Genomic DNA, 18,476 nt, shown 5'->3' on the forward strand with positions numbered 1-18,476 from the left:
ATTTCTTTTTGATATTGCTAATGGCTGGGTTGTATTTTGTAACCATGACCAATGGTATATCAGAATTACTGTTAACTTTCTTTTTTTGATTTAAATGGTCTCTTTTGTAGTTTTCTAGAACATTGTTCATTGAACTGTTAATCTCATTTTCATTATATCCTCTTTTCAACAGAGAAAATTTGAACTTCTCGATCGCATTGTGAAAAATATTAGAATCGCTAGTATTGCGTAAATGACGAATGATTTCGCCTTTAATAATTCCCTTGAAAACAGAAGGGCTATGTGCACTATTGCGTTCCAGATACTGGAAAGTATTAGTAGGTTTTATGAAAGTTTTGACATCAAGAATTCCTTCTAATTCAAACCTTTCTCCCTTAAATAGGGTGATGTCAAGGAAGTTCATTTCTTTGTCAGAAATTTCATATGTGAATTTTAAAAGAGGATGATGTGAATTTGCTATTTGGAAAAATTGATGAATTTCATCCATTTCCCCATGATAGATTATAAATCCATCATCTCGATATCGACCGTGATAAACAATATTATGTTGAAATGGAAATTTGTTAAGAATTTCCGAAGTGACTTCATACATTCTGATATCGCACACTTCAGGACTGCATTTTGAGCCCATTGCGCAGCCTATAATTTGTTTATATTTCTTAGAATTAAATTCAAAGACATTATTTTCTAATATTGTTTGTAACAACCACAGAGGATCATCTGTAGGTGGCGAAGGAATTTTAAATTCTCCTTTGTTGAATTTAGAGTATGCTTCACTGACAGCTGTGAGTAATTCGTTGAACTGCATATTTGTATACAGGGATGTTACATCATAACTGACCATTATGCATTCTGCTTGCGGTCTAAGTTTTTCTATTTTTATTATGAAATCAGAGCTATCTCTGATGTAAGTGGATTGTGTTTTGACTATTGGTATTAGGAAGTAATCAACATATTGGCTGATTCGTTCCGTCGCCGACCCGCATTGCGAGATAATAGGTCGTGCCGGGCAAATGATTTCTTGATTGTAGTGGCCCTGTTCTTTGATAAGATCAAACATCGTCTGATCTAATTTGTGAAGTTTAGGTAGTAAGTATAATCTACCTATTCGTGGATACGTAATATCCATTAAAAATCTATATGTAACTTTATCTAGATACCCATTTGCCTTAAGTTCATTGATTTTATTTTCAATATTCCTTTGGAGCAATGATAAATCAAAATCGTCAATTATTTCGTAATATTTAGTGTTCAATTGGCGATCGCCCTCCTTAATATAATCGTGTTTGTTCATAACAACACATATGTTGTTTTTGTCTGCCTTTTTAATTACAATATCGTGGCGATATCGTAACTGGTTAAGTGCTCTTCTCTCAAGTTGAGATAAATTATCAGAGCATTTTTTTATCTGAATTGAGGAAAGTTCAAGTTTGGTCTTATCGATGTAGGTTTCAAGTGCACCAATCATCTTAGGTGGTTCATATCCACTCTTTGTGTAGAAAGGATGAATCTCATCGTTATTAGTCTTGAAATTGAACTTACATCTCATTTTACGTGCAAGTTCATCAAAATCTTTGAGTAAGTCGTTTTTTGCGACTTTTGTCGAAGGTGTTGGGATGAATTTCAGCCCTTTTGCTAATAATAAGTATTCACTATCTGTTAACTTGTTTTTGGTCAGATTGAATACATGTTCTCTTGCATAAAGAACATTGGAGTAGAACTTTCTATTTTTGCGGGCTTTGTATTTCATTGCCCTAATAGATCGTTTTCTTCTTTTGATGTTTCGATCGAAACGACGTGCCATTCTGTTGGCTGTGTATGTGAAAATGGTAGTAAAAAAGTGACTCCCATCAAGCCACGAACCCCGTTTTCACTTAGATCCGACACTAATTTAGTGTTTCGGCGGTGTGATAACAGGCCAAGCAATAAATAGATATTCTATACTAATTATAATTAGTTATATAAGTCCGCCATCATCAGGAATCCACTTATATATATCAATATTGTATATTCATTTTATTTGTTTTATTATATACCGGTATGTTCTTTTTAAATAGTAGAACCGGTAAGGGAATTTCCCAAGGTCACGTAATGTTTAAATAATAAACACAGATGAAAGTTGTTTGTGTAAATAAATATGCAAGAAAGCGATAATTTGTTAACTGTCTCTGACTGAGATATGTCAGTAAATGATATGGTTGATTACATTGTAATTGACCAGCAAGTGAGGCTTTACTAACTTTTATTAAAGTTTAGAACTTGTTAGGAGATCTCCTAAACTCCTGTGTTTTTTATATGCAATAATTGGTTTGTCTTTGAATATATCTTTGAGTTCGGGCTCTCTTGATAGAGTGTGCCAGTATTTTAGCAATTTCTTTTTGATATTGCTAATGGCTGGGTTGTATTTTGTAACCATGACCAATGGTATATCAGAATTACTGTTAACTTTCTTTTTTTGATTTAAATGGTCTCTTTTGTAGTTTTCTAGAACATTGTTCATTGAACTGTTAATCTCATTTTCATTATATCCTCTTTTCATGTAGTAAAAAAGTGACTCCCATCAAGCCACGAACCCCGTTTTCACTTAGATCCGACACTAATTTAGTAGTCCTATATCTCAGTCAGAGACAGTTAACAAATTATCGCTTTCTTGCATATTTATTTACACAAACAACTTTCATCTGTGTTTATTATTTAAACATTACGTGACCTTGGGAAATTCCCTTACCGGTTCTACTATTTAAAAAGAACACACCGGTATATAATAAAACAAATAAAATGAATATACAATATTGATATATATAAGTGGATTCCTGATGATGGCGGACTTATATAACTAATTATAATTAGTATAGAATATCTATTTATTGCTTGGCCTGTTATCACACCGCCGAAACACTAAATTAGTGTCGGATCTAAGTGAAAACGGGGTTCGTGGCTTGATGGGAGTCACTTTTTTACTACCATTTTCACATACACAGCCAACAGAATGGCACGTCGTTTCGATCGAAACATCAAAAGAAGAAAACGATCTATTAGGGCAATGAAATACAAAGCCCGCAAAAATAGAAAGTTCTACTCCAATGTTCTTTATGCAAGAGAACATGTATTCAATCTGACCAAAAACAAGTTAACAGATAGTGAATACTTATTATTAGCAAAAGGGCTGAAATTCATCCCAACACCTTCGACAAAAGTCGCAAAAAACGACTTACTCAAAGATTTTGATGAACTTGCACGTAAAATGAGATGTAAGTTCAATTTCAAGACTAATAACGATGAGATTCATCCTTTCTACACAAAGAGTGGATATGAACCACCTAAGATGATTGGTGCACTTGAAACCTACATCGATAAGACCAAACTTGAACTTTCCTCAATTCAGATAAAAAAATGCTCTGATAATTTATCTCAACTTGAGAGAAGAGCACTTAACCAGTTACGATATCGCCACGATATTGTAATTAAAAAGGCAGACAAAAACAACATATGTGTTGTTATGAACAAACACGATTATATTAAGGAGGGCGATCGCCAATTGAACACTAAATATTACGAAATAATTGACGATTTTGATTTATCATTGCTCCAAAGGAATATTGAAAATAAAATCAATGAACTTAAGGCAAATGGGTATCTAGATAAAGTTACATATAGATTTTTAATGGATATTACGTATCCACGAATAGGTAGATTATACTTACTACCTAAACTTCACAAATTAGATCAGACGATGTTTGATCTTATCAAAGAACAGGGCCACTACAATCAAGAAATCATTTGCCCGGCACGACCTATTATCTCGCAATGCGGGTCGGCGACGGAACGAATCAGCCAATATGTTGATTACTTCCTAATACCAATAGTCAAAACACAATCCACTTACATCAGAGATAGCTCTGATTTCATAATAAAAATAGAAAAACTTAGACCGCAAGCAGAATGCATAATGGTCAGTTATGATGTAACATCCCTGTATACAAATATGCAGTTCAACGAATTACTCACAGCTGTCAGTGAAGCATACTCTAAATTCAACAAAGGAGAATTTAAAATTCCTTCGCCACCTACAGATGATCTTCTGTGGTTGTTACAAACAATATTAGAAAATAATGTCTTTGAATTTAATTCTAAGAAATATAAACAAATTATAGGCTGCGCAATGGGCTCAAAATGCAGTCCTGAAGTGTGCGATATCAGAATGTATGAAGTCACTTCGGAAATTCTTAACAAATTTCCATTTCAACATAATATTGTTTATCACGGTCGATATCGAGATGATGGATTTATAATCTATCATGGGGAAATGGATGAAATTCATCAATTTTTCCAAATAGCAAATTCACATCATCCTCTTTTAAAATTCACATATGAAATTTCTGACAAAGAAATGAACTTCCTTGACATCACCCTATTTAAGGGAGAAAGGTTTGAATTAGAAGGAATTCTTGATGTCAAAACTTTCATAAAACCTACTAATACTTTCCAGTATCTGGAACGCAATAGTGCACATAGCCCTTCTGTTTTCAAGGGAATTATTAAAGGCGAAATCATTCGTCATTTACGCAATACTAGCGATTCTAATATTTTTCACAATGCGATCGAGAAGTTCAAATTTTCTCTGTTGAAAAGAGGATATAATGAAAATGAGATTAACAGTTCAATGAACAATGTTCTAGAAAACTACAAAAGAGACCATTTAAATCAAAAAAAGAAAGTTAACAGTAATTCTGATATACCATTGGTCATGGTTACAAAATACAACCCAGCCATTAGCAATATCAAAAAGAAATTGCTAAAATACTGGCACACTCTATCAAGAGAGCCCGAACTCAAAGATATATTCAAAGACAAACCAATTATTGCATATAAAAAACACAGGAGTTTAGGAGATCTCCTAACAAGTTCTAAACTTTAATAAAAGTTAGTAAAGCCTCACTTGCTGGTCAATTACAATGTAATCAACCATATCATTTACTGACATATCTCAGTCAGAGACAGTTAACAAATTATCGCTTTCTTGCATATTTATTTACACAAACAACTTTCATCTGTGTTTATTATTTAAACATTACGTGACCTTGGGAAATTCCCTTACCGGTTCTACTATTTAAAAAGAACACACCGGTATATAATAAAACAAATAAAATGAATATACAATATTGATATATATAAGTGGATTCCTGATGATGGCGGACTTATATAACTAATTATAATTAGTATAGAATATCTATTTATTGCTTGGCCTGTTATCACACCGCCGAAACACTAAATTAGTGTCGGATCTAAGTGAAAACGGGGTTCGTGGCTTGATGGGAGTCACTTTTTTACTACGTGGCAAGCATGAGAGGCCTAATGAATGAAATGAGTCTATTGGACTTATCTGTTTGTTAAAGATATGTACCAGAGACAGGTTATCAATGAAAAGTATGATTTTATTTTATTTTATTTTATTTTTTTTTTTTTTTTTTTTTTTTTTTTTTTGCAATGTATTTCCCCAAATCAAAAAAAAAAAATACTATTGGCACCAATTCAAAAAAGTGATTTTTTTTTAATTGGGGTATTAATCCAAGTAGTAGGCCATGGCAAAACATGACACTGAAAGTAGCACTCACAACCCTGTTTTGTTGACCCTGCACTGTCTGTAAAAAGCTGCAAAGTATTTGGAGTACTCCATTCACAATCAGGAAAATAAACCATACCATTGAATTTATGTAGAAAATCTAGCCATAAAAGCATATCCTTGCGCAATTGACTAGCTATCTAGATGTGGTGTGGTTTTTGCAAAGAAAAATAATAAATAAATAAATAAACAAATAAAATAATTTTCCTATGAGAATTTGCAAATTTTTAAGCTTTATTTTGTTTTGTGACGCCAAATATTGTTAAGTAGCTATGAGGTCACCAACCTTTGAAGTGGTATACTAACCTGCATTTTAACAGTGTCGATGCCTACACCCAAGAAGATTAACACGTAGTAGGTACCTCTGTTTTGTCTCTATTCAAGGGCACTCCAATTTAAGCATGCATCTTGAAAAGACTTCGTAAGCTGATTGTAGTTGGGAGTTTTAGCCTTCCCCGCAAATAAAAATCATCAAAATAGTGATGAACAATTACTAAAACAGATTTATAACGCGTTAGCCACTCTTAGAATGTTGAGAAGGTCTCAAATATTTGAAAAGATGTGTAATATCCAAAGGGTAAGCATTTGTCTATGTAATATCCCCCCTTAAAATATATCCCCAATAGCTCAAAATTCCCAGGACATTGGAATTAGACGGAAAGCGTTCTTTACATCAACTTTAACAAAAATAGTCCCTTTCTCAACAGGCTTATCATTTGGACTACCGAGTCAAAGGATATGTAATTCATTAATGTTAAACTGGGTAAATAATAAATGCAGAAAGCCTGTGGGTAAGATAAATGCATTATCATTCTCGAACCACCATCAGCTTTTGGAACCAAACCATTGAAGGGGATACATGTAAACTGTGCAGAGGTGGCTGTAATAATGGATTACTCATGCAATCTTCCTCTACCTCTTTGTTCGGATTCTCTTGTACAATATCCTCATGTTCATATGCCGACACTAAGTTGTTTGAGAATACAGAGTTCCAAGACCAAAAATCCTGCAACTTGAAAAACTTTTTTTAAGACTAATTGTTAGAAAATTAAACAAGCTGCTACTCTACCTGGATAAATTTATAAGTATTCTGAAATAAACTTAATATTTATTAATAAATTTCACATGGCCCACAACTCTTGGCTGAGTGCGATTTTGCTTTGGGATGTAGGTTTGTTGTTTGTAAATTGGGGGTCAGGTTTTTGATTCACATATAAGAGAAATACCTCACTGTCAACCACACCCCAGTCTAGTGAGGAATATAGTGCCATTTTTTAGCCGAAATCGCTCAACATAAGCAATCCATCCTTGTGACATTTCTACCCCTAAACTTACATCATGCATATTCTTCAGCATTTGATGATTTTTTGGCAGGGTGAGCTGTTGTGTATATGCTTAAAAGTATCAAAAATGCATCTGATCACCTTTCTATAGTCGTTAATTTGTTCTACTGTTTTTGTTGGGCTACAATTAAACCTTGTGCATTCTAAGAAAATTCATCTGAAGCATAATTTGACACGGTATTTATTTTTTTTTAATTAATGAATTTTCAAATAAAATATAACCAATGGATCACAGAATTAGGTCTTTTAATCGACAATTTCCCAACTCTGATCATGAACCTAATTGCTCGCATAGTTAAACGGCGGTCTTCACGAACAGTGTATGTCTTTCAGGTCCTGATCTTTCAGTTTGTCTTCATTTTTGCTGGTCTACCAAAGACCTGTTCTATCGGATAACCAGTCGAGGCATCCTCAAAGCTCCTATACTAGGTATAGACCTGTGTCCGTTGTTTGTTTCGTATTCTCTTTTCCTGTATGGACAGTAATTATATCCTGCTCTACACAGTACTGTTTGATAATTTGAACCTCTGCATCATTGCCTGACGTCACCATTTTTGACAATATCTAAAAAGTGTTTTATAGCCTCATAATATATTATCGAAAGAAAGTGCCAAAAATTATTAATTATGGTAAAATAGTGTGTTTTCCTCGTTAATCGACTGTTGGAAATGTGAGCTTGATAATAGTAGAAAATGATATATAATTTCTATTTAATATGTTATATGTCTGAAAAAATAGTTTAGTTATCTCGAGTAGAAATTTGGATTACCAAGCAGATATTTTTAATAACTCCCAACTGCAATTCAACTCATTTACCTTTACTGGTCAATATGTAAATTGCGTCGATGCATCATTTAGCATGCAAATTTATTCTGTCATCAGAAAATATAGTTTCCTCAACATGTTAAATGACCATCAAATTTAGCAGCGGTACTTTATGCTTACTGTGCAATAGAATGAAATGCATAAAGAAAAACAAACTGTGGAAAAAATTCAAGGAGGAGTGGCATATCTATTCTTATATACCTAGGTGATAGTATATATGTAGTAAAACAAACTGAGTGAACAATGTGGTCTTTAATTTTCACAGAAAGGGTTTTGTTAATTTTTTTCAACGTGGATTAATCATGAACAAATAAAACTTACTGTACATGAAAGGAGTAATAAGTCGCTGATTCACTAATCATTTGTTAAACAGAAACTTGATTGTAGTTGAATCAGTGTAGTACATTGGAAGAAAATCTTTAGATTTTTTTAACGGTCTGAATTTTTATCTATCCCGTCCACAGAAAACCTGAGTAAAAAACCCACAACGATTGTATCCCAGAGTTCCTTGTATGAAAAGAGAAAAGCAACATACGCCAATGACGGTAACCTGAGTACAAAATTTCGTTATTGCGCCCATACTGCTGTCGACCAGGCTATTGCTTGGTTCCAAGTTGATCTAGGAATACCTCACAGAATAAAGGATATCAAAATATATTACAGAAGAGAAGGTATGATTAAAATAAAAGATTCCAATATATATTTGTTTTATAAGAAAACAGACATAGAATTAGTCAATTATATTTGTTTTGTAACAGGATCCTCAATATTCAATGAGTACTGTTCATGTATTTTTTCAAAAAGGCGTATCTATAAAATGATGTACATGTAATATGAAAACACATGGAAATGAGAGCATAAAATATATAAAATTACAACCATGATGACATCTATTTGGTAGCATTTAAGCGTTTTACCTCATAAAAGATCTTTAATTCCAATAATATAGAATCGGCATATGCTTACATGAGTGTTAATCTTCAGATTAAAAGGAAAAAAGGATCTCTGCAAGTAATAAAGTATGTCACCCTAAACTGATCTTTTCGTTTCCTTGGCAATTGCAGTGATTTTGAGTCTTGCTTACATATAATTGTTACTGGTGAAGTTTCATTAAGATTGTCTGAGCGATCTATGAAAAATATCAAGGACAAATTATGTGGAACAATAACACTATGCTTTCCAACCGACTTCTTTCGGGGTTACATTGTTATCGAAATTATATTGCAAATAATGAGCAGATCGACATTTGGTTATCAATGATTGATTGTATGTATAATTATGTTTACACTATGAAGAGATTGAATAATTTCATATTTAAGGTCATGAGCCTGAAGATTGGAAACAATATAGATTTAGACAGTTTTATTTGGATGTTTCTGACTCAACAGCTACTGAAACTAACACGACACAAAGGACTCGCTGCTATACAGACAATACCACAGGACTGGACTTACCTCCTAATATCATTGACATTTCCTGTGAACAATGGGCAAGATACATCATTGTGGAGTCCACTTACACAGCTCCAGAAGATCACCGTTCGACAGGACCAATACTGGAAATTTGTGAGATAGAAGTCTATGGTAAAGAATAACTTACCGGTAGTGGTGCTTTAAGGGGTTTAAAGGGGATTTAGGGGCTTTTTCTGCTTCAATAATGTAAGCTTAGTATAATTGAAAAACTTTAAGTTAAATTTGTTACATGTAACCATCTGCTTTGAGGTTGTACGATTTTTTTTTACTAGAATATAAATACATCAAATCATATTCTTCAAAAAGATGAATTACATAGATTGCTTCAAATATTTCAAATCCCGGGGCCCGTTTCATCAAAAGTCGTAAATTTAAGCCTTAACTTAGGTGTATTTCCGGGGCTTACGCCAAAATTTAGTCGGGCGTAATTTGCTTTTCACGAATTGGCATAAGTCTAGTCCTATACGAAACGCTTAGTCTCAGGACTAAGTCCTTGACAACGCTGCATTGCACATGCGCAAAAAACATAAACATACGTATTGTGTACAATGTATGTAGAACAACACACATACATAAATTTAAATGAAACATTACATGAATTTTAAGGACCTTGTAGAAAACATGCACTTTAATCTAATTATTATAGAATATTAACTTCTTACAACATACCTTCCGATTAAACTCCAAAATTTAAGGTCTGAGAAAAGAAATAAATGTTCTTGTAAATGAATGGAGAGAAAATATTTATTATACCCCCGCTCCGAAGGTGAGGGGGTATATTGTTTTACCCTTGTGTGTCTGTCTGTCAGTGTGTCTAGCTGTCTGTCTGTCATTGACAAATTTTTCCTCACAGTTTTCCCAGCAACTACTCATTGCAGATGCCTAAAATTTTAGCACACACTTTCCATATAATGGGATTCATTTTTGTACGAATCCGATGTTAACTTCCTGTTCATCTGTGCATCTGTCCGTACATACATAACAAATTTTCGTCGCAGTTTTCTCATCAACTACTGATTGCATATGCTTGCAATTTTCGCACACTCTTTGTTTAGGCATTCCATATGGTGGGAATCATATTTGTACGAATCTAATGTCAACTTTTTATTCATCTCGGTGTCTGTCCATAACTGAACTTGTGTACATTCACATCAGAATGTGTATTCACATCAAAGCGGGGGTATTACTAGTGAGCATTGGCTCACATACTTCTTGTATTGGATGTTTACAGTACCCCCCCCCCCCCACCCCTTTTATTTTTGATACAGGAAGAGAAAAAGAGACAGAGAGAGAGAGTGAAAGGTGGAGGGAGAATCCGTTACAATTTTATGTACTTGACTGTATATTTATGTAACTGGGCATATGATGGACTACTAATTAAATTATTAAGAATCGATAAAATAAAACAAAATATGCATCATCATCAGGGTCATCAGTACACAAAAATTCAATCTGAGAAACTTGTTGAGAAGCTAAAAATCGTAATGGAGCACGATATATTTTTTTTTTTTTAAAAGCCTACTTGGTTTTACGAGTTTAAAATTAGTTTTTTTTTTAATATAGACATTAACCAAAACTAAAGAAGATAACTATGCTTTTGTGAAAAAATACTCCCCCCCCCAAAAAAAAAAATATGTTGGGAAAAATAGCTTTTATGTTAAAATTATGGCACAAAATGTATATCGTAAAGTCGATTTACAATACCTTATCCTCGAAATACAACAATCAATTGTGTTTAACTGCAGGATTGTCAAAACTTAGAGATTTTGTTAAAATGAATCCCGAATACGGCAATTTTTTTATTAAGAATTTTTTAAAAGTAAGTTATGTAGCTAAATATTGCATGTCAACTACCTCCCCGAGTGGGTGTAACCCCCCCCCCCCCCACCAATCTTCATATTTTTTTGAAATTAAATAATGCATCGTTTGTATTAAAAAGACTTCCTAGAGCCGTAATTCTTCTTAAGGAATGACTAAATCGTTCTCAAATCAATAATATCGCTTTATTTTATGTTTGCGCCGGAACGTACGCCTACTGTGCCCATGAGAAGACGTAAAATTTCGGCCTAACTCTGGTCCGGTGTAAAGATACGTGTTTAATGAAACGCAAATCTTTGTGCTAGTCCCGACTTTATACCAGCGTAGCGCTACGACTGGGCGTACGACCTTTGATGAAACGGGCCCCTGGTTTCTTTAACTGATTTACATTTCTTCAAGTCCATTGAAGAGTTTTTTCAAAGCTGATTTTAAAAAAAATCTTTTTTACGTTTCAATTTTATTTAAACACTAGATTTCTTTTACCGGTAAAGTCAGGCTTAGTTTTGGATGTCCACTTATATATGAACTTAAATTATCTGCAAACAAAACTTTCATAAATAATTGTTAGTTCTAAAGTACGTTATACAAATGAAAAAATAATTTAGTCTTTAATTTACAGGATGTAATTTCAGACGTTATGGAACTAATTGCTCCAAAGAATGTAGTGTAAACTGCTTCCAGGATATTTGTAACACAACCGATGGTTCATGTATGTTCGGTTGTAAAAGCGGGTTTATGGGCACATTTGTAATGACTCGTGTAGTTTATCATGTCCATCTGAGTGCGACAGATACACTGGCTACTGTGTGGGGATATGTCCTGTTGACTTCTTCGGACATTTTTGTGATAAACTATGCAACGCAAATTGTGTAGGGGGATGTAGCAAGGAAACAGGCCTCTGCGAATACGGTTGTATTGACGGAAAATTTGGCCTGACATGTGAAGAAACTTGCAGTATAGGATGCAATTCTAGCTGTGAACAGTACAGTGGAAATTGTTCCTGTAAAGCAGATTGGAAAGGAGATAAATGTGATGGTAAGTAAGGACAAATGGTGTCGTCAAAACATAAGACAATTTAAGATTTCAATTAAAATGGACCTTAAGAGCAGCATTGAATGCAAACATATTGAAGTAAACCATAGATCCTTTTAAAATCTATTCAATATTATCAGAGTAGGATCACACAAAAAAGAGAAATAGAATAATTTACCTGAAAGTCAAAGTAAATGTTAAAAACATTTTTACTATAGTGAAAACATAATGCTAGTAAGCATGACATCTTGTTGTTTTTATGTCTCGCTTCAGAAGTACATGTAAGTCAGAATAGCTTAAACAGACATCTTGAGACGTTCGTAGGTGCAGGATTGGGAGTGCCGGCATTAATACTCTTAGTAGTTGGCATAGTTACTCGTCTTTTAAAGTAAGAGATTATTTGTAAACTATTTCTTTAATATCTTTGTTATATTTTAATTATATTTTAATTAAAAAAACAAAATTAAGAGTCTTTTCCCATAAGTATGAGTATTTGTCTATCTAGGCCCTATATTTTAAAATTTATTTTCTTATTTATTTCTTTTTTTGCACTTGAGCAAAGTCAGAGTCAAAAGAGTAATACTTGTTCTGGATTTAGTTTAAATCCTATGGATACCTTTATCTTTTTTAAATGATTTTGTTGTCATAGGATGAGAGGACGTAAATTTCGATTCTCTAAAGAACAAAGAATCCAAACAAATGTCGATGATACGATACTTTACGGTAAGCATTTTTCTTTCCTACGAAATTATTTTTTGAATAAAATATGAAGCTCAACAATGTAATAAATCTGAATAAAAATTAGAAGAGGTATGTGATCATAAAAAAATGCCTTTTTCATCATATCTGAAGTCTCTTTCATGTATGTGTCTATACATAAAAAAGCAGCAACATCTTGATAATAGTTACTTGAATAACTAATACCTCCCAAATGTATCATAACTTTCCATTTCATTACAGAAAATGAATCGACTGTCATTAACAGAGAGGAAGACATCCACGAATCCGTTTCACAAGTTTATATGAATCAATTGTTGCCTAATATAAGTACACAGAGTAACGAAGAAAAAACTATTCAGAAAGATCCTTATGTGGAAAATCATGGAATATATGTTAATGATACATTTCAAAGTTCAGAAAGTCAAATGAGTACTAGAATAAATGAAGAAGGGGGCAATAACAGTAGGCATTTCGTCGAGTATGAAGATGTATATATGGCAATTCAGGGTTTCAATCCGGAAGAATCCATATACGAAGAACTCCAAAAAACGTAATTGGGACCCAATTTAATTCTTGTTTTTTTCATTTGTTTCAACCGTGATTGAAATCTTTCAATTCATGTAAGATACATGTACTCCTCCTGCAAATGAAAAAAAAAATGTATATATTAATGATTGCTAGGTTAAAACAAGTGTTTTTCCTTTTCCACACTTTACTATTTAGTCCTTATAATATTGACATCATGAACTTTGAGGCATAAATTGATAGAAAAAATCATGAAAATAACGTTAAGGTTGAATTCCTTTAAACCAAACGTTATGACCCAGATTGACTTTTATAATACCATTGCCTAGCTAGTTGTTATGATTTTAGATCATAAATATATACGTACTTTGTTTTGAACATATTCAAACAAGAATTCTCGAGTTAAGGATCGGACATAAGTTTGTGACGAAACAGGAATACGGTCATGCTAAAACCCATGCTAAAACCCAGTATGTATCCTTCTGTTTATGGATGCATAATTGTAGTGAAAGTGAACGAGGTCTAAATACAATACATACGTACATGTACATCAAATAGTTAGATAAACTTATTCAGAACTCATGCGTGATGATTGAAGAATACATTAACCGAAAATGAATTTCAGTAACTTCCTTGCTATATACGTGTAAAGTGTTTTCAATGTGACACGCCAGAGTTTGTGCATGTCTCATAAGTTCTAAAATGTTAATTCAAATATAAGACATGAATGTAGTATTAAGTATATTTTTTAATATCTGGAGGAGAACAGAACACAAGTCTTGCAATTAAAGTATCTATAGAAAAAAACTGTTAAGGAACTTAAAGATAAACTTGCAACTAGTTAAAAAATACTGACAGTGCTCGTTTTGTTTAAGCTTTTATGTCCTCTTACGACAAAAGATTTTTGTATTTTTCTTACTTGGTTCATTCTGTATATGCAGGGTAAAGTTGTTTTTTTTTTAACCAAAACTCTTCCCAAACAGCATATTCTACCAAAACTAAGAGAGAGAGAGAGATGGGGCACATGAAAATATTTTTTTGAATTTGTACTAAATGATAATCAAAGTTACATTCGTAAATAACTTTTAGGAAGGAAATGTTATGTGTGTGTGTGTTTGTATAAGCTATATATATATATATATATATATATATATATATATATATATATATATATATATATATATATATATATATATATATATATATATATATATATATATATATATATATATATAAAAGAAAATCTAGCAATCTTGAAGTGAAACATGAAAATTGTTATGGTCAACAACATAATGAAATTGATAAATTGATATAAACCCCAATTTTTTTTTCGACATGTGCATGAGAAATGTGTTTGTACTCAGTTTTTCCATACTGATTAATTATATATACCTTTTTATTCTTTATCATATGAGGTGCATTGCTATTGTAATATAAAGACACTCATTACTGTACGTATTATCTGAGATACAATAGATATTAAATTAAGTCCGTTGTTATTATTATATATTTACACTTATTTCCTGATCTATGAAAGTTGTTCACAAAGTTCAAATAATCTTTAATGAGATTTTTTCCCTGCCCTACGTGTTAAATATTATGAATAATACTTTTTAAATGAAAGTTTCTTTTTTGAATCAGGAAAAAATCCAATACATATAAAAGCTTAACCTGACATCTTGTTACACAGTGAAGTAAAGAGTGTTCTGAAAGAGCAGGTCTCCGTCAACTGATTAAATAAAAAACAATTATCTCTCATTCCATGTTACTGTTTAGACAGGACAGATGCAAAATTGATTCAACAAATGAAAAATTGTGTCTCCATCTTTTATCGCCTCCAGGTACAAATGCATTTGAATTTTTCTTCGTTTCTCCATTCCAAGACACATTCCCATATGTTATTATAAACTGCTGATATTTTTGAGATATATAGGAAAGAGAATACTTTATGAAAGCATATGTTTGTTGTCTTAAAATGCACATTTTTTCTGCTATATGTTTATAATTTCCTTAGATATCTTGAAGAGTGACTTATTAGAAGACAATCACCTGTTATATATAATTTTCTATATTACGTGTTTTAGGAAGTATTTATGAATCTAGCCTTATATAATGTGAATAATAAAGACTACTCACTCCACACAAAATGTACTTTGGAACGAAGTTCAGAATGTATTAAGTATTAAACCATCGTGTCAAATTGCAATGAATTCTATTGTTAGTATTCGGCTGATTGACATGAAAAAATCTTTTACCTGTCACTCGGCATTCCTTATGAGATTCTATTATCCAAATCATCATACACCCCCTTATCAGTGTTTATAGTTATGAAACCGATTTTAGAGTAAATATCAACAAGAGATTGTTTTATAAAGATAAGTGTCTAGCATATTTCAAATACCGCTATTAAACTTGTGGTGGATATCACTCGTTGAGTGTAGCTCAGCATTACATCTGTTGACATTATTCTTAATGAAAGTGCGATACAAAATTAAAATAAAAAGTTTAAATATTTTAATATATCTTGGTGATGTATAACACAAAATGTCCTGCGTAAGCGATTGAGTTTGAAAGTTTATATTTCGTGTTTTCAAGGGGTTATGGCAAAATAATGATTTTGAAGAAGACAAACTCATTTGAGATACCTAAACTTATAATCTTGTGATAATTATTTCCTACTCGTTAAAATAGCATATATGCTATCGACAATCTTTATCAATGTCAAAACAAATTTAACTCCCCAAATAAAGCAAATATACAGGAACATAGCATAGATATACCCATCCTTCATTTATGAACTTTTAAATTGAATGACACTTTACCGAGATCCATGGCAACAAAAATTACATTGAAACCTCTCGCCTTTTTCGTGGTTAGCTGCATTGTCGTTGAAATATCTTACTTTAGACGTTTAAAACAAATGGCGCTCCTGTCTACATGTATGGAACATTTGTAACAATATTTCTTCAATTTATCAAATCGTTCTGTTCGTATCCTTTCTTTTTAGTGATCTATCCTATTTGTGAAATATTTCCACCTTGGGCAATAGTACTGACGAAATAAAAGAGGTTTTTTTGTCATATACATAATTATTAAATAAATGGATTCGTTTCCCAACTGGACTCAGATGCATTGAGGGTAAACTACGAATCAAATCAATTTTACACTAATTCTCAAATGAACTTTGAAATATATATAACATCTCATTTCATATAAACCAAATGTAGATTATATTTACCAACAGGAATGCAATTATATCTAAAACATATTAGTCCTGTTTCCAAAGATTTCTTTGATTTATTTATGCAAATATAGGCACTTGATAAAATGCTCGTATGAAAAAGGTATCAATCATGTAAATTTTCTGGACGGAGGTAAATGCTTTATATTAATTTTGGTTATTTTTGTAACCAAGCAGACTTACTTTTCGTACTTTTCTGTTATATAATTACAGAAATATTCGGGCAATAACTAACAAAGGTAAACTTATATAAATGCTCTTAAAGTAAGAAATTAATGACTTGGAAACCAGTCCCGGCTTTGATTCGAATAAAACTGAAGTAATTGGGCAAATATATAACACCTACTCACTACTCGCTTCATCGCACCTACGTCAAGCAGTTAGTATTATAAAGGTTAAAATTCGTATTTGTGACTTCTTTAATGGTAAAATTAATAAACATTTCATGTTATTTTGAATTAAAACCGAAAATTGCTTGATAAATACTTAGAAAGTGTATTTCCCTATATATTAATATCGACCATTGGGGATATAGATTTTTTGTGGGGGGAGGGGGTGAAGAGAAAATTTTTGCTTGCTATAGCATATGTTGAAGCATAGGAATGCTTACAATCAATAAAAAATAAACATTGGTTGAATAAAGAAACTAAAGCAAGATTTTACAATTAACAGCCATGTTCTATAAAAAAAAATACAATTACTCCCATTTGCCTAAAAGGAGATTTTTATTTTTTTATTTTTTTTTTTTTAATGGTTTGGGAAAAGACAATAAGAGAAAAAGTGAAAATTTTTGTTTTAATGCCTCCACCGACATTTAAATCCTTCCAAAGAATTAATTCTACACAAATAATGTCATTTATATAACCTGTTTTCATTCACAATAATTTAAGTATTTTAAATTCAACTTGAAATGCTTAAATTGCTTGTCCTAAAACAGTGACAAAGTTTGACTTTACTTGCGTGAATGTTGAATTGCTTTAAATGTTTCATCCTACGACATCTCTTTTTTGAGGTTTTGCGTTGCGGAAAAATAATGTAATAAAAAGCAAATAAATATGTTTTCCCAAGTTATGAAAATAAGGTTTCCCAATGATCATTTAAAATCTCATGATGGAATGATTTCCTGTATCTTGTTAATCAATTTATTTTTCTAATCTCTAAAAGGCAATCCATAAATTTTCAATATAAGATACAATTTTATTTATAAAGAAAATATGTTTTAAAATAAAAAAGGTACTCTCCGTGCAAATATATTTTTCAACATTAAATTGTTTTTACAATCTTAATCTCATCAACTTAACGATTTCTTGAGAAAAGTTACTCTTATGGTGATTTGGTGAAATTTAGAGTATATTCGAATAGAATTTGCCTTTTGAACCAGGACTTATTGGAATGAAGATCTAAGAGCCCTTTCTGATGAAGCTATATCTTTAGGTGTTCACGAGTGCTTGATCAATTACGCATCCTGTATATATTAGGGTACGTTTCTATATTGCTACTGTTGATAAACTTAGTACAACAAAACACAATGGAAGCAAATAATAGCTTGATTATTAACATGTTCACAGTTGGTAAAATAGATGTTATAATTATGAAACATCTATATAAGGGAACGAGTTTTTTGTTTTTTTTAAATACGAAAACTGGATTTTATATCTCTATGTAGTATAAGAAGACAAGAAAAATGCTGACATTAATTATAATTTATGATTTTTCCACAGGTACTTGTGGACAGCCCCCCCCCCCCCCGATATTCAGCCCCGGGGCTTGTTGGACATTTTTTTCACAAATTATATTTATTGCACATTATAATGTATAGTGGGGTATTTTTGTGTGGAACGATTATTTTGGGGTTTTCACGATTTTTTTCCTATTGT

The 18,476-nt window shown here is 32.1% G+C and overlaps 1 protein-coding gene across 1 annotated transcript; it reads left to right on the plus strand.

Annotated features, from left to right (window-relative positions):
* Positions 1–8,242: 8,242 nt before the first annotated feature.
* LOC133178663 (uncharacterized) lies at positions 8,243–13,387 on the plus strand (the record flags this gene model as incomplete). The annotated part of the gene is made up of 5 exons (XM_061313384.1): positions 8,243–8,462; positions 9,111–9,374; positions 11,203–11,215; positions 11,845–12,116; positions 13,074–13,387. Coding segments are annotated over 5 exons (1,083 nt in total), but the record flags the coding sequence as incomplete, so codon positions are not given.
* Between the last annotated feature and the right edge of the window lie 5,089 nt (positions 13,388–18,476).

The sequence above is a fragment of the Saccostrea echinata genome, unplaced genomic scaffold (genome assembly GCF_033153115.1).
Source record: "Saccostrea echinata isolate AGI-Se365-2 ecotype Australia unplaced genomic scaffold, CSIRO_AGI_Sech_v1 ptg000003l, whole genome shotgun sequence".
Lineage (NCBI taxonomy): Eukaryota > Metazoa > Mollusca > Bivalvia > Ostreida > Ostreidae > Saccostrea > Saccostrea echinata.